A 25,233-nucleotide genomic window follows, 5' to 3' on the forward strand; every position below is an offset into this window, starting at 1 on the left:
GTTTGATGGGGACAGTGTAGAGGGAGCTTTACTCTGTATCTAACCCCGTGCTGTACCTGTCCTGGGAGTGTTTGATGGGGACAGTGTAGAGGGAGCTTTACTCTGTATCTAACCCCGTGCTGTACCTGTCCTGGGAGTGTTTGATGAGGACAGTGTAGAGGGAGCTTTACTCTGTATCTAACCCCGTGCTGTACCTGTCCTGGGAGTGTTTGATGGGGACAGTGTAGAGGGAGCTTTACTCTGTATCTAACCCCGTGCTGTACCTGTCCTGGGAGTGTTTGATGGGGGACAGTGTAGAGGGAGCTTTACTCTGTATCTAACCCCGTGCTGTACCTGTCCTGGGAGTGTTTGATGGGGGGGACAGTGTAGAGGGAGCTTTACTCTGTATCTAACCCCGTGCTGCTCTCTCTCACAGGTTGGCCGCACCATTTCCAAGGTCCAGCAGGTGCTGAGCTGGTCAAGCAGTGAGGAGGCGGTGAAACCATTCAAACCCCCACTGAGCGATGCAGAGTTCCACACCTACCTGAACCATGAGGGCAGCTGTGCCGGCCCGAGGAACTGAGGCTGCGGATTTACCACGGTGGAGTGGAACCTGCACTGCGCAAGGTGTGTGCTCTCCCTCACCCTGCACCGCGTCCTGCCCCTTCCCCTCAGTCCGTCCGTCCTGCCTCCCTCTCTGTCTCAGTTGCCGTGCAGTGCTCTGGCGCAGTTACACAGCGCTGTGATGCACTTGTGGTCGAATATCCTCTTCCCCTGCTGGCTCCTAGCCCTCCCTTGCCGTGGAGCCTGGGCTGTTGTGTCCGTGCCGTTGGGGGCAGTATGCAGACGTGCTGGGAGGCTGTTTGAAACTCCGTGCCTGGCCAGGATGGAGGGTTGCTGGAGATGACAGGCACAGCAGGGTAGATGTGAAAGCACGGAGCTCTGTCACCCCCCCCCCCCCCCCCCCCCCCCCCCCACCACCACCACCACCACCACCCCCACCGTTCTGATAGCCTTGGGGGGGGGGGGGGGGTGGTGTGAAGATGAAGCCATTGTCACCTGAGGGGAGATCACTAGGAACGGACATCATCTCACAGAATCCCAATAGTGCAGAATGAGGCCATTCAGCCCATCACTGTTTAAGAAGGGAGAGGCAGCAGATGGGAAATTATAGGCCGGTTAACCTGACTTCATCATTGGGAAATCCTTAGAGCCCATTATTAAAGATGAGATTGCAGAGTATTGGAAGTGTGTGATAGAGTAGGACTGAGTCAGCACGGCTTTGTCAAGGGAGGTCATGTCTGACAAATCTGTTAGAGATCTTTGAGGAGGGAATAAGGAAGTTAGATAAAGGAGAACCAGTGATTTATTTAGATTTCCAGAAAGGCCTTTGCCAAGGTGTCACATAGGAGACAGTTCAGTAAGCAAAATGCCCATGATGGTAAGACGCTGGCATGGATAGAGGATTGGCTGACTGGCAGAAGAACATAAGAACTAGGAGCAGGAGTGGACCATTCGGCCCCTCGATCCTGCCCCCCCATTCAATAAGATCATGGATGATCTTCTCGTGGACTCAGCTCCACTTACCCACCCGCTCACCATAACCATTAATTCCTTTATTGTAAAAAATTTATCTATCCTCGCCTTAAAAACATTCAGTGAGGGAGCCTCAACTGGGCAGGGAATTCCACAGATTCCCAACCCTTTGTGTGAAGAAGTTCCTCCTCAACTCAGTCCAAAATCTGCTTCCCTCTAGTTCTAGTTTCACCCACCAGTGGAAACAACTTCCCTGTTTCTATCTTATCTACTCCCTTCATTATCTTATATGTTTCTATAAGATCTCCCCTCATTCTCCTGAATTCCAATGAGTATAGCCCCAGTCTACTCAGTCTCTCCTCATAAGCCAACCCTCTCAACTCTGGAATCAACCAGTGAATCTCCTCTGCACCTCACCGCCTGGACCAAAGCTTTTCACAATTTACATTAACGATTTGGAGGAAGGAACTGAAGGCACTGTTGCTAAGTTTGCAGATGATACAAAGATATGTAGAGCGACAGGTAGCATTGAGTAAGTGGGGAGCTACAGAAGAATTTGGATAGGTTAGGAGAGTGGGCAAAGAAGTGGCAGCTGGAATACAATGTGTAAAAGTGTGGGGTTATGTACTTTGGGAAGAGGAATGGATTATTTTGTAAATGGAGAAATGCTTCGGAAATCAGAAGCACAAAGGGACTTGGAAGTCAGAATTCTCTTAAGGTTAACGTGCAGGTTCAGTCGGCAGTTGGGAAAGCAAATGCAACGTTAGCATTCTTATCGAGGGGGCTAGAATACAAGGGTAGGGATGTACTTCTGAGGCTGTATAAGGCTCTAGTCAGACCCCGTTTGAAGTATTGTGAACAGTTTTGGGCCCTATATCTCAGGAAGGATATGCTGGCCTTGGAAAGGGTCCAGAGGAGGTTCACAAGAATGATCTCTAGATTGAAGAGTTGTCATGTGAGGAACGGTTGAGAACTCTGGGTCTGTACTTGATGGAGTTTAGAAGGATGAGGGGGAATCTTATTGAAACTTACAGAATATTGTGAGGCCCTGGATAGAGTGGACGTGGAGAGGATGTTTCCACTAGTGGGAGAAACTAGAACCAGAGGACATAATTCTCAGGCTAAAAGGACGATTCTTTAAATCAGAAATGAGGAGGAATTTCTTCAGCCAGAGAGTGGGGAATGTGTGGAACTCTTTGCCGCAGAGGAGGCCGGGTCACTGAGTGTCTTTAAGACAGAGATACATAGGTTCCTGATTAATAAGGGGATCAGGGATTATGGGGAAAAGGCAGGAGAACAGGGATGAGAAAAATCAGCCCTGATTGAATGGCGGAGCAGACTCGATGGGCTGAATGGCCTAATTCTGCTATGTCTTATGTAGTCTGCACCCACTCCCCAACAGAGCATCTTACCCAGGTCCCATCCCCTTAACCCCACTAATCCACCTAACCTGCACATCTTCGAACTGTGGCAGAAAACCGGAGCACCCGGAGGAAACCCACGCAGTCATGGGGAGAGCATGCAGACTCTGCATAGACAGAGATCTGAGGCTGGAATTGAACCTGGGACCCTGGTGCTGTGAGGTGGCAGTGCTAACACTGTGCCTCCCTGGAGTTTCTTGTTTACTTGACTGAAACCCCTTGTGAGTGTGACTGACTGCTTGGATGAAATCTCTGCGGGAAAGTGGTGAGCATGGAGGGTTACATGTTTACATAGGGAATTCCCATTGTAAATCTCACGGTGAGGGTTTACATAGGGAATTCCCATTGTAAATCTGTCACAATGCGGGGGTTTACATAGGGAATTCCCATTGTAAATCTGTCACAGTGCAGGGTTTACATAGGGAATTCCCATTGTAGATCTGTCACGTTGAGGGTTTACATAGGGAATTCCCAATGTAAATCTGTCACAATGCGGGGTTTACATAGGGAATTCCCATTGTAAATCTGTCACAGTGCAGGGTTTACATAGGGAATTCCCATTGTAAATCTGTCACAGAGTTTACATAGGGAATTCCCATTGTAAATCTGTCTCAGAGTTTACATAGGGAATTACCATTGTAAATCTGTCACAGTGAGGGTTTACATAGGGAATTCCCATTGTAAATCTGTCACAGTGCAGGTTTACAGAGTAAGTTTGTTAAGTGAAACTTGTCTTGCCTCCTTGTCTCCCTTCAGGTTGTGTGGCGTTACCTCCTGAATGTCTATCCCGATGGTCTGACGGGCCAGGAGCGCATGGACTACATCAAGCGGAAGACGCGGGAGTACGAGAGGCTGAAGGAGGAGTGGGCGGAGCGGGCCAGCCCCGATGACCTGGAGTTTGTGGGCAGCATGGTGCTGAAGGACGTGCTGCGGACTGACCGGGCCCACCCTTACTACGCCGGTTCAGAGGACAACCCCCACCTCATGGCCCTGCACGACCTACTGATCACCTACGCCCTGACCCACCCGCGTGTTTCCTACTGCCAGGGATGAGTGACATTGCCTCTCCCATCCCTGGCCGTGATGGATCACGAGGGCCAGGCCTACATCTGTTTCTGTGGCATCATGAAGCGGTTAGCAGCTAACTTTCAAATGGACGGTGAAGTGATGGCAGTCAAGTTCCAGCACCTCAAACTCCTCCTGCAGCGCACCGACCCCGATTTCTACACCTACCTGCAGGCTCGTGGTGCTGACGATCTCTTCTTCTGTTACCGCTGGCTGCTGCTGGAACTGAAGCGAGAGTTTGCCTTTGAGGATGCCCTGCGGTTACTGGAGGTGGCCTGGAGCTCGCTGCCCCCTGACCCGCCGGAGATGGAGGTGGAGTTAACCGGGCCCCCGCTCCCCCCGCTGAGGGTCGAACCTCCCGCCACCGCAGCATGGTGCGGCCCCCCCGGGAGCTGGCCGGCGAGGGGGAGGCCCGATGGCGAGGGGCTGAGGACCAGGAGGGAGGCCCCCCCCCACGGCTCCCGGCCAAACAGTGCAGCTTCGGTGACTTCCAGAGCGGCCCTGAGGGCGGAGGAATTGCCGGGGAGGAGGGGGAAGGAGAGGAGGAGCCCCTCCTCCAACCCCCCTGCCTCCAGAGCCTGGGGGTGAAGAAATCGGCCTCGGCCCCCGCCCTCAACCCCTCGGTGGGCGGATGCTGCCCCCCAGCGGACGGGGAGGAGGGCCCTGGCGCAGGGGCAGCACCGTCACCGGTACCTTCAGCCAAGAGGGGGGTGGCTGCTGCCCCCCTGCCCCCGCCCCAGGAGTTTGGCCGTGGTAACCCCTTTGTCCTGTTCCTGTGCCTGGCGGTGCTGCTGGAACACCGGGACCACATTGTCCGCAGCCACATGGACTACAACGAGCTGGCCATGCACTTTGACCGACTGGTGCGCCGGCAAAACCTCAACCGGGTCCTGCACCGGGCCAAGGCTCTGTTCGCCGACTACCTCCAGTCCGAGGTGTGGGACTCCGAGGATGGTGACGAAGCTGCCAGCACCGCCACAGAATCACCGGCCTCCTCGTGACCTGCGACCCTCTGGTCACCCCAGGGCAGGGGGCCGGAACCCCGGGGCGGGGGGGGTCGTGACCCGGGACCCCGGGGCGGGGGGGGGTCGTGACCCCGGGACCCTGGGGCGGGGGGGGGTCGTGACCCGGGACCCCGGGGCGGGGGGGGTCGTGACCCGGGACCCCGGGGCGGGGGGGGGGTCGTGACCCGGGACCCCGGGGCGGGGGGGGTCGTGACCCGGGACCCCGGGGCGGGGGGGGGTCGTGGTGGGAGTTCATGTCCCCATGACCTCTCTGCTGGGGGGAGGGGTAGCCTGACCGCGTGACCTCTCCACCGGGAGAGTGGGCTGACCCCGTGAGCTCGCCGCCCGGGTTTGGGGGGGGGGGGGCCTTACCCCGCGACCTCTCCACCTGGGGGGTTTGGTGGGGGGAGGCCTGACCCCGCGACCTCTCCACCTGGGGGGGGGGGGGCGGAGGCCTGACCCCGCGACCTCTCCACCTGGGGGGGGTGGGGAGGCCTGACCCCGCGACCTCTCCACCTGAGGGGCGGGGGGAGGCCTGACCCCGCGACCTCTTGGCCATGCGGGTGAGTGGGCAAAGTGCATTATAAGGACAGGAGCCGGGTGAATTGTGCCATTCGTTTATCTATTTATTTATTTTTTGCCACCGCTGACACCCTCTGGGGTTTCCTGAAGTGGGCTGCAGGGGGAACCTTCACCTCTGACCCTGCCCCAAACTGACACATTAAATATTGTTTGAACACTCGGTCACTCTCCTGTTTGGAGGCAACTGGCTCCCCCCTCCCCTGTCCCCCTCCCCATCCCGTCCCCCCCTCCCCAGGGCACAGAGGGTGGGGGTGGTGGAGTTTCCCTCGGAAAGGTAGGGGCTCCTGGCGTGAGTTCCCTATCCCTCTCTGCTGGCTGTGGGGTGGGGGGGACGGCTGTGAGAGCCCCCCCCCACCCCGGTTGGATGGTTTGATTCCCCCTCCCCCATGTTGGGGGGGGTTACTGTACCCAGGTACAGCACAAGGGGCACTTGCTGGATTTGTGTCCGCCAGCCACCCTGAGAGTGATTGGGGGGGAGGGGGGGGGGGTTTCTATTTAATGTTGAAATAATATTGCCGTGTATATACTCTTCAAAAGGCAAAGCAGTGTTAGTGTCCGGGGGATCCTTGGTGCTGTCTCCAAGTGTGGGGAATTACTCCCTGAGAACCCCGGCTGTTCAACAGGGGGAGGCATCGTGTTGGTGGGGAGTGGTGCGGAGGAGGTGAATGAAGCTCCCCTCGCTTTGGACCTGAGCTATACTGCCCAGGAGAGTTCCCAATGCACCCAGATTGGGTTCATCGCTCAGGAACGATGCCTTGTGCAGTAGAATAGCTGCAATCCACCACCAGCTGGCTGAACGCAGCCCTGCCCCATTTACAACAGGTAATGCCCCCCTCCCCCATCCCCCCCTCCCTCTCCTCCCCCATCCCCCCTCCCTCTCCTCCCCCATCCCCTCTCCTCCCCCACCCCCCCTCCCTCTCCTCCCCATCCCCCCCCTCCCTCTCCTCCCCCATCCCCCCCCTCCCTCTCCTCCCCCATCCCCCCCCTCCCTCTCCTCCCCCACCCCCCCTCCCTCTCCTCCCCCATCCCCCCCCTCCCTCTCCCTCCCCCATCCCCCCCCTCCCTCTCCTCCCCCATCCCCCCCCTCCCTCTCCTCCCCCATCCTCCCCCATCCCCCCTCCCCCATCCTCCCCCATCCTCCCCCATCCCCCCCTCCCCCATCCTCCCCATCCCCTCCTCCCCCATCCTCCCCCATCCCCCCTCCCTCTCCTCCCCCACCCCCCCTCCCTCTCCTCCCCCATCCCCCCCTCCCTCTCCTCCCCCATCCCCCCCCTCCCTCTCCTCCCCATCCCCCCCCTCCCTCTCCTCCCCCATCCCCCCCTCCCTCTCCTCCCCCATCCTCCCCATCCCCCCCTCCCCCATCCTCCCCATCCTCCCCCATCCCCCCCTCCCCCATCCTCCCCCATCCCCCCCCTCCCCCATCCTCCCCCATCCTCCCCATCCCCCCCTCCCCCATCCTCCCCCATCCCCTCCTCCCCCATCCTCCCCCATCCCCCCCTCCCTCTCCTCCCCCATCCCCCCCTCCCTCTCCTCCCCCATCCCCCCCCTCCCTCTCCTCCCCCATCCCCCCCCTCCCTCTCCTCCCCCATCCCCCCCCCCCTCCCTCTCCTCCCCCATCCCCCCCCCTCCCTCTCCTCCCCCCCCCCCCTCCCTCTCCTCCCCCATCCCCCCCCTCCCTCTCCTCCCCCATCCCCCCCCTCCCTCTCCTCCCCCATCCCCCCCCTCCCTCTCCTCCCCCATCCCCCCCCCCTCCCTCTCCTCCCCCATCCCCCCCCTCCCTCTCCTCCCCCATCCCCCCCCCTCCCTCTCCTCCCCCATCCCCCCCCACCCCCCGCCCCGGGGTATGTGTATTTATGAAGTGTGTTCCCGGGGTGGGGGTTGTGCTGAGTGAAGTAGCGCTGTGCTGGATGGTGGATCTGTCTCTTGCCCTTTTGCCTGGCGGTGCTGGGTGAGGCCGGTGTTTCTGTGTCCCGGGTGTGAGGAGGGGACCTGTACATACTCCAGTCCGGGCTGTCAGATTAAAACAAACCGGTTGCATTTTTATCTCATTCTGTGAGTCTGTTTCTCCTTTCCACCGGCTAACACCCTGCTGGGCACACCTTCACCCTCATCCTCCCCCCCTCTCTCTCCCCTGCCGCCCCTCTCTCTCTCCCCTGCCGCCCCTCTCTCTCCCCTGCCGCCCCCCTCTCTCTCCCCTGCCGCCCCCTCTCTCTCCCCGCCCCCCCCCCCCCCCCCCCCCCATGACTCCAATACCTGCTGAGGTGCGATGCCTTCATGGCCAAGCAGCAAGTGAGCACCAGCTGCTGAGAGTTAGGGTGCTGTCTCTCTCTCGTCTGCCGTGGAAATCTGTGTTTTATGTTTGTTTATTCAATAGTCGGCTTACATTAACACTGCAATGAAGTTACTGTGAAAATCCCCCAGTTGCCACACTCCTGTTCAGTTTCACTGAGGGAGAATTTAGCACGGCCAATACACCCTAACCAGCACGTCTCTCAGACTGTGGGAGGAAACCCACGCAGACATGGGGAGAACATGCAGACTCCACACAGACAGTGACCCAAGCCGGGAATTGAACCCGGGTCCTTGGCGCTGAGAGGCAGCAGAGCACGGAGCTGAGATAGAAAACTCTCCATTAAATCAGTAACCGCAGGGAGGGCGTGACATCAGCATGGTGCAGTAAAACAACCTGCTGGAGCCTAACCTGCTGAGAGACCTTCTGTTGTTACCGAGGGAGCGCCGCACTGTGGGAGGGTCGGTGCCGAGGGAGCGCCGCGCTGTGGGAGGGTCGGTGCCGAGGGAGCGCCGCGCTGTGGGAGGGTCGGTGCCAAGGGAGCGCCGCGCTGTGGGAGGGTCGGTGCCGAGGGAGTGCCGCACTGTGGGAGGGTCAGTGCCGAGGGAGCGCCGCGCTGTGGGAGGGTCGGTGCCGAGGGAGCGCCGCGCTGTGGGAGGGTCGGTGCCGAGGGAGCGCCGCGCTGTGGGGAGGGTCGGTGCCGAGGGAGCGCCGCACTGTGGGAGGGTCGGTGCCGAGGGAGCGCCGCACTGTGGGGAGGGTCGGTGCCGAGGGAGCGCCGCACTGTGGGGAGGGTCGGTGCCGAGGGAGCGCCGCACTGTGGGGAGGGTCTCTCTGCACCCCTTTTTGTGTTGTCCCCTTACTGTGATATTGTCTCTCCACACTTTTCCGACCAAAATGATTCACTTTCTCCTCCTTCCCGGAATCAGTGTTGTTGCGGGGGGACAGATCTGTTATCCTTCTGCCAAGAGCGATGATCAGTTTCACGGGGGGGCTGCACCCTGTGGAGAGGGAGAAACTGTTCCTGTTGGAACAGGTTGGAGATTGAGAGGCAGATGGAGTGAAAATGATTTATGGAAAAGAAGCCAAAGTGATCTGAGAGAAAAGCTTCCTCAGCCAGTGAGTGGTCAGTTTCTGGCATGTTCTGTTCCAAAGTGTGGTGGACGCAGGTTCAAGCGAGGCATTCAGGAGGTGGTTAGATGATTATTTGAATAGAATGTGCAGGGGTACAGGGAAAATGCTGACTTGGAGTGATGGGCTGAATGGCCTCCTGGAAGGTATGATGCTGAGATTCTTTGGAGAGGAGGCTGTACCAGCTATCGATACCTGTCCACCGTCCACAAGTCAGGAGTGTGATGGGATACTCCCCACTTGCCTGGATGGGTGCGGCTCCAACAACACTCGAGAAGCTCGACACCATCCAGGACAAAGCAGCCCCGCTCGATTGACACACTAACCACAAACACTCACTCCCTCCACCCCCAACACACAGTGACAGCCGTGTGTACCATCTACAAGATGCACTGCAGCGACTCACCGAGGCTCCTTAGGCAGCACCTTCCAAACCCACCGCCTCTACCATCTAGAAGGACAAGGGCAGCAGATACCTGGGAACACCCCCCACCTGGAGGTTCCCCTCCGAGTCACTCACCAGCCTGACTTGGAAGTGGCAGCACAGAGGGTTAGCACTGCTGCCTCACAGCTCCAGGGACCCAGGTTCAATTCCTGCTTTGGGTCACTGTGAATCGTGCACATTCTCCCCATGCCTGTGTGGGTTTCCTCTGGGTGCTCCGGTTTCCTCCCACAGTCTGAAAGACGTGTGGGTTAAGGTGTATCAGCTATGCTAAATTCTCCCTGAACAGGCACCAGAGTGTGGGCAACTACGGGATTTTCACAGTAACTTCATTGCAGTGTTTATTAATGTTACTTGTAACATTAATAAATAAACTTTCAATACAGCAGCCATTCCTTCACTGGGGTCAAAATCCTGGAATTCTCTCCCTAACCGCACTGTGAGTGTACTGAGCCCACATCGGGGGGGGGGGAGCTGGTGTGCAGAGGGTTTGAGAGGGCAGCTCCCCCCTACCCACAGGGTGGGGGGGTAAAAGCTGGGCTTGGCCAGACACACACATCCCATGAACAAACTTAGTACAAACCGCAATGTGACTGGAGAGAATCAGTTCCTTTATTCCTGGGTTCAGGTGAAGAATGTGGCAGACAGATCACCTACACAAGCAAAGCACAATTTTATTCCAGATGCAGAAACCGTTTGGGAATGATAGCGATGGGTGAGGAACTCGGACCCTGAGTTTCAATTCCGACACTGCGGGACTGGAAATGTTCCTTACCCACATACACGTAGCAATTAATACCCGGCACTCGATACTTCCATCATCACTCACTCCCAGGAAGGTGCAGTAATGGGGAATTCATCTATTCCTGGGGACAGTGTAGCAGGAGTTTTACTCTGTATCTAACCCTGTGCTGTCCCCATCAACAAAGAACAACCCAGCACGGGAAACAGGCCCTTCGGCCCAACGAGCCCACGCCGCCATCTTAACAATGTGCTTTCCCTCCTCCACCCTTGACCCATGTCTGTGTTTATGGTACCCCCATTGGAAACCAGATTCAGGGGAGAATAGTGTCGATTTGGTAAAACCAATCAGCCTAAGAGCACATCTTTGGGGTGTGGGAGGAAACCGGGGCACCCGGAGGAAACCCACGCAACCACGGGGAGAATGCGCAAACTCCCACAGACACAGGCCCAAATCCATGTATCTGCACAGCTAGCAGTGATAGTCACTGAGCTGTTGCGGTGCCTGTCTGCTGGTCCAGGATTAAGCACACACAACGACACAAAGTACTAGGCCACTCCCGGAACCTCCAAGAGCAGCCCACGCACGACCCACCGTGTGCATGCCCCTTGTTTGACAACAAGGTGGACCGACACCTGTGGATTAAAAGAGACAAAAACATTAACATGTAATACTACATTTTCAGTGTCGTCCCGAGGCTCTGACCCTTTTTAATACCGTTTACTATAACCCTCCATCCCTGTTTCTCTCATGTGTCTATCTAAGTAAACCTTAAACAAGTCCAGCGTGCCTGCCTCCACCACCTTACTTGGTAACACGTTCCATACCCCCACGACCCTCTGCATGAAAAACCTTCCTCTAGTATCCAAATTATACTCCTCCCCCCTCACCCTTAGATCATGACCTCTCGTAATAGTTGTCCCCAATCTAGGGAAAAGCCTGCCACTGTTGACTCTATATATTCCCTTCATTATTTTATACACCTCTATCAGATCCCCCCTTAATCTCCGTCTTTCTAAGGAGAAGAGCCCCAGTTTTTCCAACCTTTCCTCGTAACTCAGTCCTTCCATGCCAGGCAACATCCTGGTAAACCTCCTCTGCACCCTCCCCTGGGTCTCCACGTCCTTCCGGTAGTAAGGTGACCAGAACTGGACGCAGTACTCCAAATGCGGTCTAACCAACGTTCTGTACAACTGAAGCATTAGACAACAGCTCTTATACTCTATACCCCTTCCTATAAAGGCTAGCATTCCGTAAGCTTTCTTCACAACCTTCTCTACCTGTGTTGACACCTTCAGAGACTTGTGCACCTGCACTCCCAGGTCCCTCTGTATTTCTGTACTCTTAATCGGTCTACCTTTTATCATGTAACTCCTCCCTGCATTATTCCTTCCAAAGTGCATCACCTCGCATTTGTCAGGATTAAATTCCATCTGCCATCTATCTGCCCAATATACCAACCTATCTATATCCTGCTGTGTCACCTGACAGTCTTCCTCAGTATCTGCCAATCCTGCCATCTTGGTGTCATCTGCAAACTTGCTGATCCCACCACGTACGCCCTCTTCCAAGTCATTTATACATACTACAAAGAGGAGAGGTCCCAGTACTGAGCCCTGCGGCACACCACTGGTGACAGACCTCCAGCTAGAAAAGGACCCTTCCACTACTACTCTCTGTCTCCTGTTACCCATGATGTGGGTATGCCGGCGTATGCTCTGTCTGAGGCCAGAACTCTCCATTCACCTGACGAAGAGGCAGTCCCCTCAAAAGCTTGTGAGTATATTATCAAATAAATAGGTTGGACTAAAACCTGGTGTTGTCAGACTTTATCCTGTTACCCAGCCAGTTTTCAATCCATCTACCTACCTGTCCCTGTATCCCATGTGCCTTAACCTTTTCTACCAGCCTACCATGAGGGACTTTGTCAAATGCCTTACTGAAATCCGTATAGATGACATCAACAGCTCGTCCTTTGTCGACCATTTTTGTCACCTCCTCAAAGAATTCTACCAGATTTGTAAGGCAAGACCTCCCCTGAACAAAGCCATGCTGCGTATCCCTAATCAGATCGCAACGCTCCAAATGCTCATACATCCTACCCCGAAGAAATTTTTCCAACAACTGTCCTGGAATGTTTGATGGGGACAATGTAGAGAGAGCTTTACTCTGTATCTAACCCTGTGCTGTACCTGTCCTGGGAGTGTTTGATGGGGGACAGTGTAGAGGGAGCTTTACTCTGTATCTAACCCCGTGCTGTACCTGTCCTGGGAGTGTTTGATGGGGGACAGTGTAGAGGGAGCTTTACTCTGTATCTAACCCTGTGCTGTACCTGTCCTGGGAGTGTTTGATGGGGGGACAGTGTAGAGGGAGCTTTACTCTGTATCTAACCCTGTGCTGTACCTGTCCTGGGAGTGTTTGATGGGGGGACAGTGTAGAGGGAGCTTTACTCTGTATCTAACCCTGTGCTGTACCTGTCCTGGGAGTGTTTGATGGGGGACAGTGTAGAGGGAGCTTTACTCTGTATCTAACCCCGTGCTGTACCTGTCCTGGGAGTGTTTGATGATGTGCCACATTCAATACAGATTGCTCATGTTAATAGAAAAAAAAAGCAAAAATTAGTTGAAGGTTTTAGAAACAGAAGATTCTGTACACGAGGGCTGCAGATCAGAGCAGGATTCAGACGGTTTTATCAATCATCCCATTCATCATCAAACTCATCATCACCTCCTTCATCTTCATCATCATCTGCAAGAGAGATTCACACATTTCAGCACCGACCCTCCCACAGTGCGGCGCTCCCTCAGCACCGACCCTCCCACAGTGCGGCGCTCCCTCGGCACCGACCCTCCCACAGTGCGGCGCTCCCTCAGCACCGACCCTCCCACAGTGCGGCGCTCCCTCAGCACCGACCCTCCCACAGTGAGGCGCTCCCTCAGCACCGACCCTCCCACAGTGAGGCGCTCCCTCAGCACCGACCCTCCCACAGTGAGGCGCTCCCTCAGCACCGACCCTCCCACAGTGAGGCGCTCCCTCAGCACCGACCCTCCCACAGTGCGGCGCTCCCTCAGCACTGACCCTCCCACAGTGCGGCGCTCCCTCAGCACCGACCCTCCCACAGTGCGGCGCTCCCTCAGCACCGACCCTCCCACAGTGCGGCGCTCCCTCAGCACTGACCCTCCTGTGGTGCTGTGGACTCGGATGGAATTCCGTACCTGAGGAATGAATGACTTTGCTTCTCTGTTTCATCACCATCATCAACGCTCCGACCAGCCCCTGGTTTTCCTCCTCAGCCGGCTGACTCACCTCGGGGGTGTCTGATACCTAAACTCCCAAAAAAACAGCAATGAGAGAATTGTCCGGAGGGAGATTCCCCTGATTTTGGTGTTTATATCGCAAACTAATTAATATTCACTTCCTCAAATACTGGTTCATTATACCAAGGCTGCCTGGATAATTCCCAGGCAGCTCAGGTTAACCTAACTTACTGGAGGTTTATTAAAGGGAGGGTCGATGAGGGTAGTGTAGTAGATGTGATGTACCTAGATGTTCAGAAGGCATTCAGCGCCGTGTCACATAACAGACTCGTGACCCACGTTCACTGAGTGGAGAGGAACATGGATACAGAATTGGCAGAGTGAGGCAAATGAAGTGTCCCACACCTCCCTAAATCATGGAATCCTACAGTGCAGGAGGAGGCCACTCAGCCCATTGGGTCAGCACTGACACCTATTCCACCGAGATCCTATCCTCCAGCTAATGAAACGTAACTTGGGAGTGTGAGGAGGCACAGGCTCACTGGCCACGTGGGCGGACAGGTAGCAGATCAAGTTTAACATTGACAGGTGATTCCATTTACTGGGAAGATCCTGGGGTAAGAATATAAAATAAGGGGGTACGAGGGCAGAGGGAGCTGGCTGCATGTGTGCAGAGATCATTGAGGGTGGCAGGACAGTGCAGACAGCAGTCAGTAACGCAGACACATCCTGGGATTCGCTAACCGAGCACAGGAACAGGGAGGTTCCGCTGATCTTGTCTGAGGCACTGGAACTGCCTCAGTTTAACTCCCCATCCAACACTGGCTTCCCACTTCCAGAAAAATGTGGAGCTTTTAGAATGTGAGAGAGAAAGAAAGAGACAGACAGAGGGAGAGAGACAGGGAGAGAGAGACACAGAGAGAGAGCGAGACAGAGGGAGAGACACAGAGAGAGACAGGGAGAGAGAGAGAGACAGAGACAGACAGAGAGCGAGACACAGGGAGAGCGAGAGACAGAGAGAGAGCAAGACAGAGCGAGAGACACAGAGAGAGACAGACAGAGGGAGAGAGACAGGGAGAGAGAGAGACAGAGAGAGAGAGACAGAGAGCGAGACAGACAGAGAGCGAGACACAGGGAGAGCGAGACACAGGGAGAGAGACAGAGGGACAGAGAGAGAGAGAGAGACAGAGACAGACAGAGAGCGAGACACAGGGAGAGCGAGACACAGGGAGAGAGACAGAGGGACAGAGAGAGAGAGAGAGAGACAGAGACAGACAGAGAGCAAGAGAGAGAGAGAGACAGAGGGAGAGACACAGAGAGAGACAGACAGAGAGCGAGACACAGGGAGAGCGAGAGACAGAGAGAGAGCGAGACAGAGGGAGAGACACAGAGAGAGACAGACAGAGGGAGAGAGACAGGGAGAGAGAGAGAGACAGGGAGAGAGAGAGACAGAGAGAGACAGAGAGCGAGACACAGGGAGAGCGAGAGACAGAGAGAGAGCGAGACAGAGAGAGAGACACAGAGAGAGACAGACAGAGGGAAAGAGACAGGGAGAGAGAGAGACAGAGAGTGAGACACAGGGAGAGCGAGACACAGGGAGAGAGACAGAGGGACAGAGAGAGAGAGAGAGACAGAGACAGAGAGAGAGCGAGACAGAGGGAGAGACACAGAGAGAGACAGGCAGAGAGCGAGACAGGGAGAGAGAGAGAGGGAAGTTGGGAACCAGAGGGAGGCGAGGATCGGAGGTGATTGGAGAGAGGCGAGGGAAACACGAGGAGAGAGGAGTTTCCCCCAGCGAGTGGTCAGGATGGGGAAGGGGCTGTCACACAGAGTGGCAGAGGCAGGGGCAATCGGAAAGGGAATGGGATTGGGAACAGGAAGGGTGGGTGGAGGGACAGGGAGAAGGTGGGGGAGGGAGTGGGACTGGGACTGATACTGACTCAGAGAGCTAGCACCAACACACAATGGGCTGAAGGGCCTCCTGTGCTGTAACCATTCTGTGAGGTGAGGGTCCCTCAACACTGGGATCCCTCATAACCACATTCCCCCTCCCCCACCAAGGCTGTGACGTTAGCTGCTGCTCTGCACCCCATCCCACGATGCCTCCATTAGTCGAATAGCCCAGCCCACACCCAAACCGCAGCCATTGTGGGGGGGGAGGGGGGTACTCACGGTCTTTAGCTGGATTCCAAGGCGAATCTGGTCGAGCAGAGCTCCACGACCTCCAGAGGGTGGGGCCTTCGGTGGTTCGGACCTCCTCCCCCCTCCAGCAGGCCCTGGGCTGAAAGCAGGGGTGGCAGGAGCTGGAGGAGGAGGAGGGGGAGGAGGCGGGGGAGGTGGAGGGGGAGCCCCTCCCCCAGTGGGCGGAGGGGGAGGTGGGGGGGCCCCTGCGGACCGGAAGGCGGGTGGGGGAGGAGGGGGCGGGGTGCTGCGGTGGGGTGGTGGAGCCCGCTGCGGGGGAGGGGGGATGGGGCCCCGGGCTGGCTGGGGCTGGGGGGGGGCCTGTCTGCCGGCCGAGCCCACGGTCGGCACCGGGGGGAGGGGCCCTTGCCTGCCTCGGGCAGGGGGGGTGGCGCTGGGCTGCGAGGGGATGGGAGGGAGGGGGCCTGACCGCACGGGAGGGAGGGGTGCCGTCTCTGCAAAAACAAAAAGAAAATAAATGTCAGTCAAATCCGGAAAATCTTTGCATCCGATGTTAATAAATCCTCACATCGATCCAACTGGAACTGGATGTAAACATGTCACGCTGCAGTGACCTCCTCCCCACCAGCAGTGGTGCTGCAGGACTGGCTCTGCACCCAATCACCTCCTCAAAAATGTCCCAAACTTCACACGAGTCTCTGGCATTGACCATCTGTGACCCACCTTTAAAATCTTCACCTTTAACCCCACCCAATACCCCTCCTAATCTCTGAAACCTCCTCCATCCCCAACACCATTCACTATCTCTGTAACCTCCTCAAGCATCTACACCCTCCCTATCTCTGTAACCCCCTCCAGCACCTACACCCCCTCCCTATCTCTGTAACCTCCTCCAGCCCCCTACACCCCCTCCCTATCTCTGTAACCCTCCTCCAGTCCCTACACCCCTCCCTATCTCAGTAACCTCCTCCAGTCCCTACACCCCCCCTCCCTATCTCTGTAACCCTCCTCCAGCCCCTTCACCCCTCCCTATCTCAGTAACCTCCTCCAGTCCCTACACCCCCCCTCCCTGTCTCTGTAACCTCCTCCAGCCCCAATTTGGAGCACCGTGCACAGTTCCAGTCTCCCTATCCCTCGGTTAGACCCACACTGGGAGCACCGTGCACAGTTCCAGTCTCCATATCCCTCGGTTAGACCCACACTGGGAGCACTGTGCACAGTTCCAGTCTCCATATCCCTCGGTCAGACCCACACTGGGAGCACCGTGCACAGTTCCAGTCTCCCTATCCCTCGGTCAGACCCACACTGGGAGCACCGTGCACAGTTCCAGTCTCCATATCCCTCGGTCAGACCCACACTGGGAGCACCGTGCACAGTTCCAGTCTCCGTAATATCGAGAGACATGGAAAAAGCTGAAAGGATGATTCCAACTCTAAGGAAAGATGAATGTGGGACTCGCTCCCACAGGGAGTTGGGGAGGAATGTTGGGGGGGGTGTGGGGGAATATCGGGGAGGGGGGAATGTGCGGGGGGGGAATGTGGGGGGAGGGGAATGTTGGGGAAGGAATGTGGGGGAAGGAATGTGGGACAGATTTCCCCCCGAACCCTTTGTCACCTTGTTTCTGCATTTCTTTCTTCACAACATCGAGACCCCCCTGTCTCTCTATAAAGTCGTACAGAACCTTGGAGGTTTCAACGTCTGTTAACTGATCTTCACTGATTCCTGCTCTCGTGAAAAGATTCTTCAAATCTGGATCCATCTCATTTACCTAAAAGCGGGAAAAACATCAAGGATCATCACACCTTTCAACTCAAATCTCTCCCTCGCTCACTCGCCACACGGTGACACAGTGGGTTAACACTGCTGTCTCACAGCGCCAGGGACCCGGGTTCAATTCCCGGGGGCACGGTGACACAGTGGGTTAGCGCTGCTGCCTCACAGCGCCAGGGACCGGGTTCGATTCCCGGGGACACGGTGACACAGTGGGTTAGTGCTGCTGCCTCACAGCGCCAGGGACCGGGTTCGATTCCCGGGGACACGGTGACACAGTGGGTTAACACTGCTGTCTCACAGCGCCAGGGACGCGGGTTCGATTCCCGGGGGCACGGTGACACAGTGGGTTAGCACTGCTGTCTCACAGCGCCAGGGACCCGGGTTCGATTCCCCGGGGGGGGCACGGTGACACAGTGGGTTAGCGCTGCTGTCTCACAGCGCCAGGGACCCGGGTTCGATTCCCCGGGGGGGCACGGTGACACAGTGGGTTAGCGCTGCTGTCTCACAGCGCCAGGGACCCGGGTTCGATTCCCCGGGGGGGGCACGGTGACACAGTGGGTTAGCACTGCTGCCTCACAGCGCCAGGGACCCGGGTTCGATTCCCCGGGGGGGGCACGGTGACACAGTGGGTTAGCGCTGCTGTCTCACAGCGCCAGGGACCCGGGTTCGATTCCCCGGGGGGGGCACGGTGACACAGTGGGTTAGCACTGCTGTCTCACAGCGCCAGGGACCCGGGTTCGATTCCCAGGGGCACGGTGACACAGTGGGTTAGCACTGCTGTCTCACAGCGCCAGGGACCCGGGTTCGATTCCCGGGGGCACGGTGACACAGTGGGTTAGCACTGCTGTCTCACAGCGCCAGGGACCCGGGTTCGATTCCCGGGGGCACGGTGACACAGTGGGTTAGCACTGCTGTCTCACAGCGCCAGGGACCCGGGTTCGATTCCCGGGGGCACGGTGACACAGTGGGTTAGCGCTGCTGTCTCACAGCGCCAGGGACCCGGGTTCGATTCCCGGGGGCACGGTGACACAGTGGGTTAGCACTGCGGCCTCACAGCGCCAGGGACCCGGGTTCGATTCCCGGGGGCACGGTGACACAGTGGGTTAGCACTGCGGCCTCACAGCGCCAGGGACCCGGGTTCGATTCCCGGTTTGGGTCACTGTCTGTGTGGAGTCTGCACATTCTCCCCGTGTCTGTGTGGGTTTCCTCCGGGGGCTCCAGTTTCCTCCCACAGTCTGAAAGACGTGCTGGTTAGGGTGCATTGGCCGTGCTAAATTCTCCCTCAGTGTAACCCGAACAGGAGTGTGGGTGACTGGGGGGTTTTCACAGCAACTTCATTGCAGTGTTAATGTAAGCGTTACTTGTGACGGGAATACAATAAAGTTTAAACGTTCAAGGGTTAAAGTCGATCTGTTGTTCACAGTGGAGAGAGATCAGGCACAGGGGGGAGGGTGGGGTGAGTGTGAGGGGCTGAATGGCTTCTTGAGGTGAGGGTGAAGATGTGACTTACATTAAAACCCTTGTTGGGGTCCCAGCCGACGTGACCCACGTGTCTGCAAAGAAAAGACAGGAGTCCAAATTCATCACCGTATCCACGTAACTCCAACCCTCCCAGTCCCACACACCGAGCGAGTCGACACGGGAAACCCGGACCCCTCGATCCGCAAGATTCACCTCGTCCCAAAATCACCCCTTAGACTCAGAGCGTCCAGCACTCGCTGACCCGCACTGACCCCCACCGTCCCCCACCGTCCCGGACTGACCCGCACTGACCCCCACCGTCCCGGACTGACCCCCACTGACCCCCACCGTCCCCCACTGTCCCGGACTGACCCCCACCGTCCCCCACCGTCCCCCACTGTCCCGGACTGACCCGCACTGACCCCCACCGTCCCCCACCGTCCCGCACTGACCCCCACTGTCCCCCACCGTCCCCCACCGTCCTGGACTGACCCGCACTGACCCCCACCGTCCCCCACCGTCCCGCACTGACCCCCACTGTCCCCCACCGTCCCCCACCGTCCCGGACTGACCCGCACTGACCCCCACCGTCCCCCACCGTCCCGCACTGACCCCCACTGTCCCCCACCGTCCCCCACTGTCCTGGACTGACCCGCACTGACCCCCACCGTCCCCCACCGTCCCGCACTGACCCCCACTGACCCCCACTGACCCCCACCGTCCCGGACTGACCCGCACTGACCCCCACTGACTCCCACCGTCCCGGACTGACCCGCACTGACCCCCACTGTCCCCCACTGTCCCGGACTGACCCCACTGACCCCCACTGTCCCCCACTGACCCCCACCGTCCCCAACTGACCCGCACTGTCCCCCACCGTCCCCCACTGACCCCCACTGACCCCCACTGTCCCCCACCGTCCCAGACTGACCCCACTGACCCGCACTGTCCCCCACCGTCCCCCACTGACCCCCACCGTCCCCCACTGACCCCCATCGTCCCCCACTGATCCCACTGACCCCCACCGTCCCCCACTGACCCCCACCGTCCCCCACTGACCCCACTGACCCCCACCGTCCCCCACTGACCCCACTGACCCCCACCGTCCCCCACTGACCCCACTGATCCCCACCGTCCCCCACTGACCCCCACTGTACCCCACCGTCCCGGACTGACCCCCACTGTACCCCACTGACCCCACTGACCCCCACTGTACCCCACCGTCCCGGACTGACCCGCACTGACCCCCACTGTCCCCCACTGACCCGGACTGACCCCACTGACCCCCACTGTACCCCACCGTCCCGGACTGACCCGCACTGACCCCCACTGTCCCCCATTGACCCAGACTGACCCCACTGACCCCCACTGTCCCCCACTGACCCGGACTGACCCCACTGACCCCCACTGTCCCCCACCGTCCCGCACCGTCCCCCACTGACCCCCACTGACCCCACCGACCCCCACTGACCCCCACTGTCCCCCACCGTCCCGCACCATCCCGCACTGACCCGCACTGACCCCCACTGACCCCCACTGACCCGCACTGTCCCCCACTGTCCCCCACTGACCCGCACTGTCCCCCACTGACCCACACTGACCCGCACTGTCCCCCACTGACCCGCACCGTCCCCCACTGTCCCCCACTGACCCACACTGACCCCCACTGTCCCCCACTGTCCCGCACCGTCCCCCACTGTCCCCCACTGTCCCCCACTGACCTGCACTGACACCTACCGTCCCACACTGTCCCGCACTGTCCTGCACTGACCCGCACTGTCCCCCACTGACCCCACTGACCCCCACGGACCCTCACTGACCCCACTGACCCGCACTGTCCCACACTGACCCGCACTGTCCCCCACTGACCCGCACTGTCCTCCACTGTCCCACACTGACCCGCACCGTCCCCCACTGACCCGCACCGTCCCCCACTGTCCCACACTGACCCGCACCGTCCCCCACTGACCCGCACCGTCCCCCACTGTCCCCCACTGACCCGCAATGTCCTGCACTGACCCGCACTGTCCCCCACGGTCCCCCACTGACTTGCACTGACCCGCACTGTCCCCCACTGACCCACTGTCCCCCACTGTCCCGCACTGTCCCGCACTGTCCCCCACTGACCCGCACTGACCCCACTGTCCCCCACTGTCCCACACTGTCCCCCACTGACCCGCACTGACCCGCACTGTCCCCCACTGACCCCCACTGTCCCACACTGTCCCCCACTGACCCGCACTGACCCCCACTGTCCCCCACTGTCCCCCACTGTCCGCACTGACCCGCACTGACCCCCACTGTCCCGCACTGACCCCCACTGTCCCCCACTGTCCCGCACTGACCCCCACTGTCCCGCTCTGTCCCCCAGTGTCCCCCAGTGTCTCCCATTGTCCCCTCCCTATCTCTGTAACCTTCTCCAGCCGCCTACACCCCCTCCCTATCTCTGTAACTTCCTCCAGCCCCCTACTCCCCCTCCCTATCTCTGCAACCTTCTCCAGCCGCCTACACTCCCTCCCTATCTCTGTAACCTCCTCCAGCCCCTACACCCCCTCCCTATCTCTGTAACCTCCTCCAGCCCCTACACCCCCTCCCTATCTCTGTAACCTCCTCCAGCCCCTTCTCAGCGCTGAGAGTCGGTGCCGAGGGAGCGCCGCACTGTGGGAGGGTCGGTGCCGAGGGAGCGCCGCACTGTGGGAGGGTCGGTGCCGAGGGAGCGCCGCACTGTGGGAGTGTCAGTGCCGAGGGAGCGCCGCACTGTGGGAGGGTCGGTGCCGAGGGAGCGCCGCACTGTGGGAGGGTCGGTGCCGAGGGAGCGCCACACTGTGGGAGGGTCGGTGCTGAGGGAGCGCCGCACTGTGGGAGGGTCAGTGCCGAGGGAGCGCCGCACTGTGGGAGGGTCAGTGCTGAGGGAGCGCCCCACTGTGGGAGGGTCGGTGCCCTGTGAACTGGGGGGGTGGGGGTGGGGGTGGGGGTGTGGGTGGGGGTGTGGGTGGGGGTAGGGGATGTGGGTGTGGGTGTGGGTGTGGGTGGGGATGTGGGTGGGGTTGGGAGTGTGGGTGGGGGTGGGGGTGGGGTGGGGATGTGGGTGGGGGTGTGGGTGGGGGTGTGGGTGGGGATGTGGGTGGGGGTGTGGGTGGGGGTGTGGGTGGGGATGTGGGTGTGGGTGGGAGTGTGGGTGGGGATGTGGGTGTGGGTGGGGGTGTGGGTGGGGGTGGGGGTGTGGGTGGGGGTGGGGGTGGGGATGTGGGTGTGGGTGGGGGTGTGGGTGGGAGTGTGGGTGGGGATGTGGGTGTGGGTGTGGGTGGGGGTGTGGGTGGGGATGTGGGTGGGGGTGGGGGTGTGGGTGGGGGTGGGGGTGTGGGTGGGGGTGGGGGTGGGGATGTGGGTGTGGGTGGGGGTGTGGGTGGGGATATGGGTGGGGTTGGGAGTGTGGGTGGGGGTGGGGGTGTGGGTGGGGGTGTGGGTGTGGGTGGGGGTGTGGGTGGGGGTGTGGGTGTGGGTGGGGGGTGTGGGTGTGGGTGGGGGTGTGGGTGGGGGTGTGGGTGGGGATATGGGTGGGGTTGGGAGTGTGGGTGGGGTGTGGGTGTGGGTGGGGGTGTGGGTGGGGTTGGGAGTGTGGGTGGGAGTGTGGGTGGGAGTTGTGGGTGGGGGTGTGGGTGTGGGTGGGGGTGTGGGTGGGGTTGGGAGTGTGGGTGGGAGTGTGGGTGGGAGTGTGGGTGGGGGTGTGGGTGTGGGTGGGGGGTTGTTCCTTACTGGAAGTTGCTGGGAGCTCCGATATCCGCTTTGGTCATCTTCTTCTTCCCTTTGCCTTTGTCTTTCCCTTTCTTTTTCTCCACCGGGGTGGGGGTCGGTAACCCTCGGTAACGGAACGAGGTGATGTCCGGATTGGCGATAGTGATGGCGTTCATTGGAAGTGAGGAGGAGGAGGCTGGGAATGCGGGGGCTGTGGGGAGGAGGGAGCCGAGTGAGGCACATCATCAGGACACCACCCCGCGGCACCCCCCCCCCCACCGCCCCAGGGTCCCCCCCCACCGCCCCGCGGCACCCCCCCCACCGCCCTGGGGTCCCTCCCCACCGCCCCGGGGTCCCTCCGTGTGAATCACATCCCCTCCCCACACATCCCACCCACCCTCCCCATCCCAGGGTCGGGGGGAAGAGGGGAATTCAGTCCAGAGAGAGAGAGACAGAAAGAGGGAGACAGAGAGAGGGAGACAGAGAGGGAGACAGAGAGACAGAGACAGAGAGATGGAGACAGAGAGAGGGAGACAGAGAGAGGGAGAGACTTTTCTTTGGTGTTTATTAAGGAAAGGGGCCATGTTTTTGAAGATGAGAGTGTGACACTGGCTGATAGGATGGAGGAGGTAGACATATTAGCAACTTTGAAAAACCTGAGAGTCGACAGATCCTCTGGGCCAGATGGGATACATCCTAGGATACTTTGGGAGGCAAGGGATGAGATTGTGGAGCCTTTAGCTTTGATCTTTGGGTCCTCACTGATCATGGGGATTGTGCCAGCGGACTGGAGAGTGATGAATATTGTTCCTCTCTTCAAAACAGGAAATAGGAATGACCCTGGTAATTATAAGCCAGTTAGTCTTACTCTGATGGTCAGTAAGTTAATGGAAAAAGTCCTGAGGGATAGGAATTATAACCATTTGGAAAGATGCAGCTTAAACTGGGATAGACAGCATGGTTTCGTGAGGGGTAAGTCTTGCCTCACAAATTTGATTGAATTCTTTGAGGAGGTAACTAAGTGTGTAGATGAAGATACGGCAGTTGATGTCATTCACATGGATTTTAGTAAGGCGTTTGATAAGGTTCCCCATGGTAGGCTCATGAAGAAAGTAACTGGCTGTCTCATAGAAGACAGAGCGTGGTGGTGGAGGGAAAATTTTCAGACTGGAGGCCAGTTACCAGCGGTGTACCACAGAGATCAGTGCTGGGTCCTCTGCTATTTGTGATTTTTATCAATGACTTGGAAGGGGGGGCTGAAGAGTGGGTTAGTAAATTTACTGATGACACCAAGATTGGTGCAATAGTGGATGAGGTGAAGGGCTCTTGTAGGCTGCAGAGAGACATTAATAGGATGCAGAGCTGGGCTGAAAAGTGACAGATGGAATTTAACCCTGATAAGTGCGAGATGATTCATTTTGGTAGGACAAACATAAATGCAGATTACAGGGTCAACGGCAGGGTTCTGAAGAATGTGGAGGAACAGAGAGATCTTGGGGTTCATATCCACAGATCTCTGAAGGTTGCCACTCAAGTGGATAGAGCCGTGAAGAAGGCTTATAGTGTGTTAGCGTTTATTAACAGGGGGTTTGAGTTTAAGAGCCATGGGGTTATGCTGCAACTATACCGGACGTTGGTGAGACCACATTTGGAATATTGTGTTCCGTTCTGGTCACCTCACTATAAGAAGGATGTGGAAGCATTGGAGAGAGTGCAGAGGAGATTTACCAGGATGCTGCCTGGTTTGGAGGGTAGGTCTTACGAGGAAAGGTTGAGGGAGCTGGGGCTTTTCTCTTTAGAGCGGAGGAGGATGAGAGGTGACTTAATAGAGGTTTATAAGATGATGAGGGGGATAGATAGAGTGGATGTGCAAAGACTATTTCCTCGGGTAGATGTAACTGTTACTAGGGGGCCATAACTATAAGGTTCATGGTGGGGGATATAGGAGGGATGTCCGAGGTAGATTCTTCACTCAGAGAGTGGTTGGAGTGTGGAATGCACTGCCTGCTGTGATAGTGGAGTCGGACACTTTAGGAACTTTCAAGCGGTTATTGGATAGGCACATGGAGCACACCAGAATGATAGGGAGTGGGATAGACTGATCTTGGGTTTGGACAGAGCTCGGCACAACATCGAGGGGCCGAAGGGCCTGTACTGTTCTACATTCTAGAGACAGAGAGAGAGAGAGAGACTGGGAGAAGCTGGGATCGTTCCCCTCGGAGTGGGGAAGGTTCAGGGGGGAGACTGAATCGAGGCAGTCACTATCCCGAGGGGGCCTCGATTAGTGAATGAGGAGAAAGTGTTTCCCAGCGACAGGAGGAGGGGGAACCAGAGAGCGAGGGAGGGGGAGACATAGAGTGAAGAGAATCGGGGGGGGGGGAGATGGGGAGAATTTTATTGAGACGGTGAGTTGTTGTGATCTGGAAGGTGCTGCCTGAGAGGGAGCAGATTCACCATCAGAAAGGGGGAGAGAGACTGGAGGGGGGGGATATTCACAGAGAGACGGGGGAAGGAGCAGGGGGTGGGGGGAGAGTGGGGGAGAGCAGGGGTAAATCGACAGATTGGTTGAGGAGCTGGCACAGACAGATGGACCGAACAGCCTCCTCCTGGGGCCTGTTGGAAGTGGAGAGAGGCTGGGGGAGACAGGGAGAGGCTGGGGGAGACAGGGAGAGG

At 58.1% G+C, this 25,233-nt stretch overlaps 2 protein-coding genes across 2 annotated transcripts; one reads left to right on the forward strand and one right to left on the reverse strand.

Annotated features, from left to right (window-relative positions):
• Positions 1-364: 364 nt before the first annotated feature.
• Positions 365-5,042, forward strand: tbc1d25 (TBC1 domain family, member 25; the record flags this gene model as incomplete). The annotated part of the gene is given in 4 exon segments (XM_080185180.1): positions 365-530; positions 533-606; positions 3,693-4,341; positions 4,344-5,042. Coding segments are annotated over 4 exon segments (1,548 nt in total), but the record flags the coding sequence as incomplete, so codon positions are not given.
• A 7,468-nt stretch (positions 5,043-12,510) lies between these two features.
• Positions 12,511-22,771, reverse strand: LOC145340718 (actin nucleation-promoting factor WAS-like; the record flags this gene model as incomplete). The annotated part of the gene is made up of 6 exons (XM_080185179.1): positions 12,511-12,940; positions 13,408-13,516; positions 15,622-16,085; positions 17,206-17,359; positions 18,875-18,917; positions 22,582-22,771. Coding segments are annotated over 6 exons (1,016 nt in total), but the record flags the coding sequence as incomplete, so codon positions are not given.
• Positions 22,772-25,233: the final 2,462 nt, after the last annotated feature.

This window comes from Carcharhinus amblyrhynchos, unplaced genomic scaffold (genome assembly GCF_965287045.1).
Source record: "Carcharhinus amblyrhynchos unplaced genomic scaffold, sCarAmb.v2.hapA chromosome_1330, whole genome shotgun sequence".
NCBI lineage: Eukaryota > Metazoa > Chordata > Chondrichthyes > Carcharhiniformes > Carcharhinidae > Carcharhinus > Carcharhinus amblyrhynchos.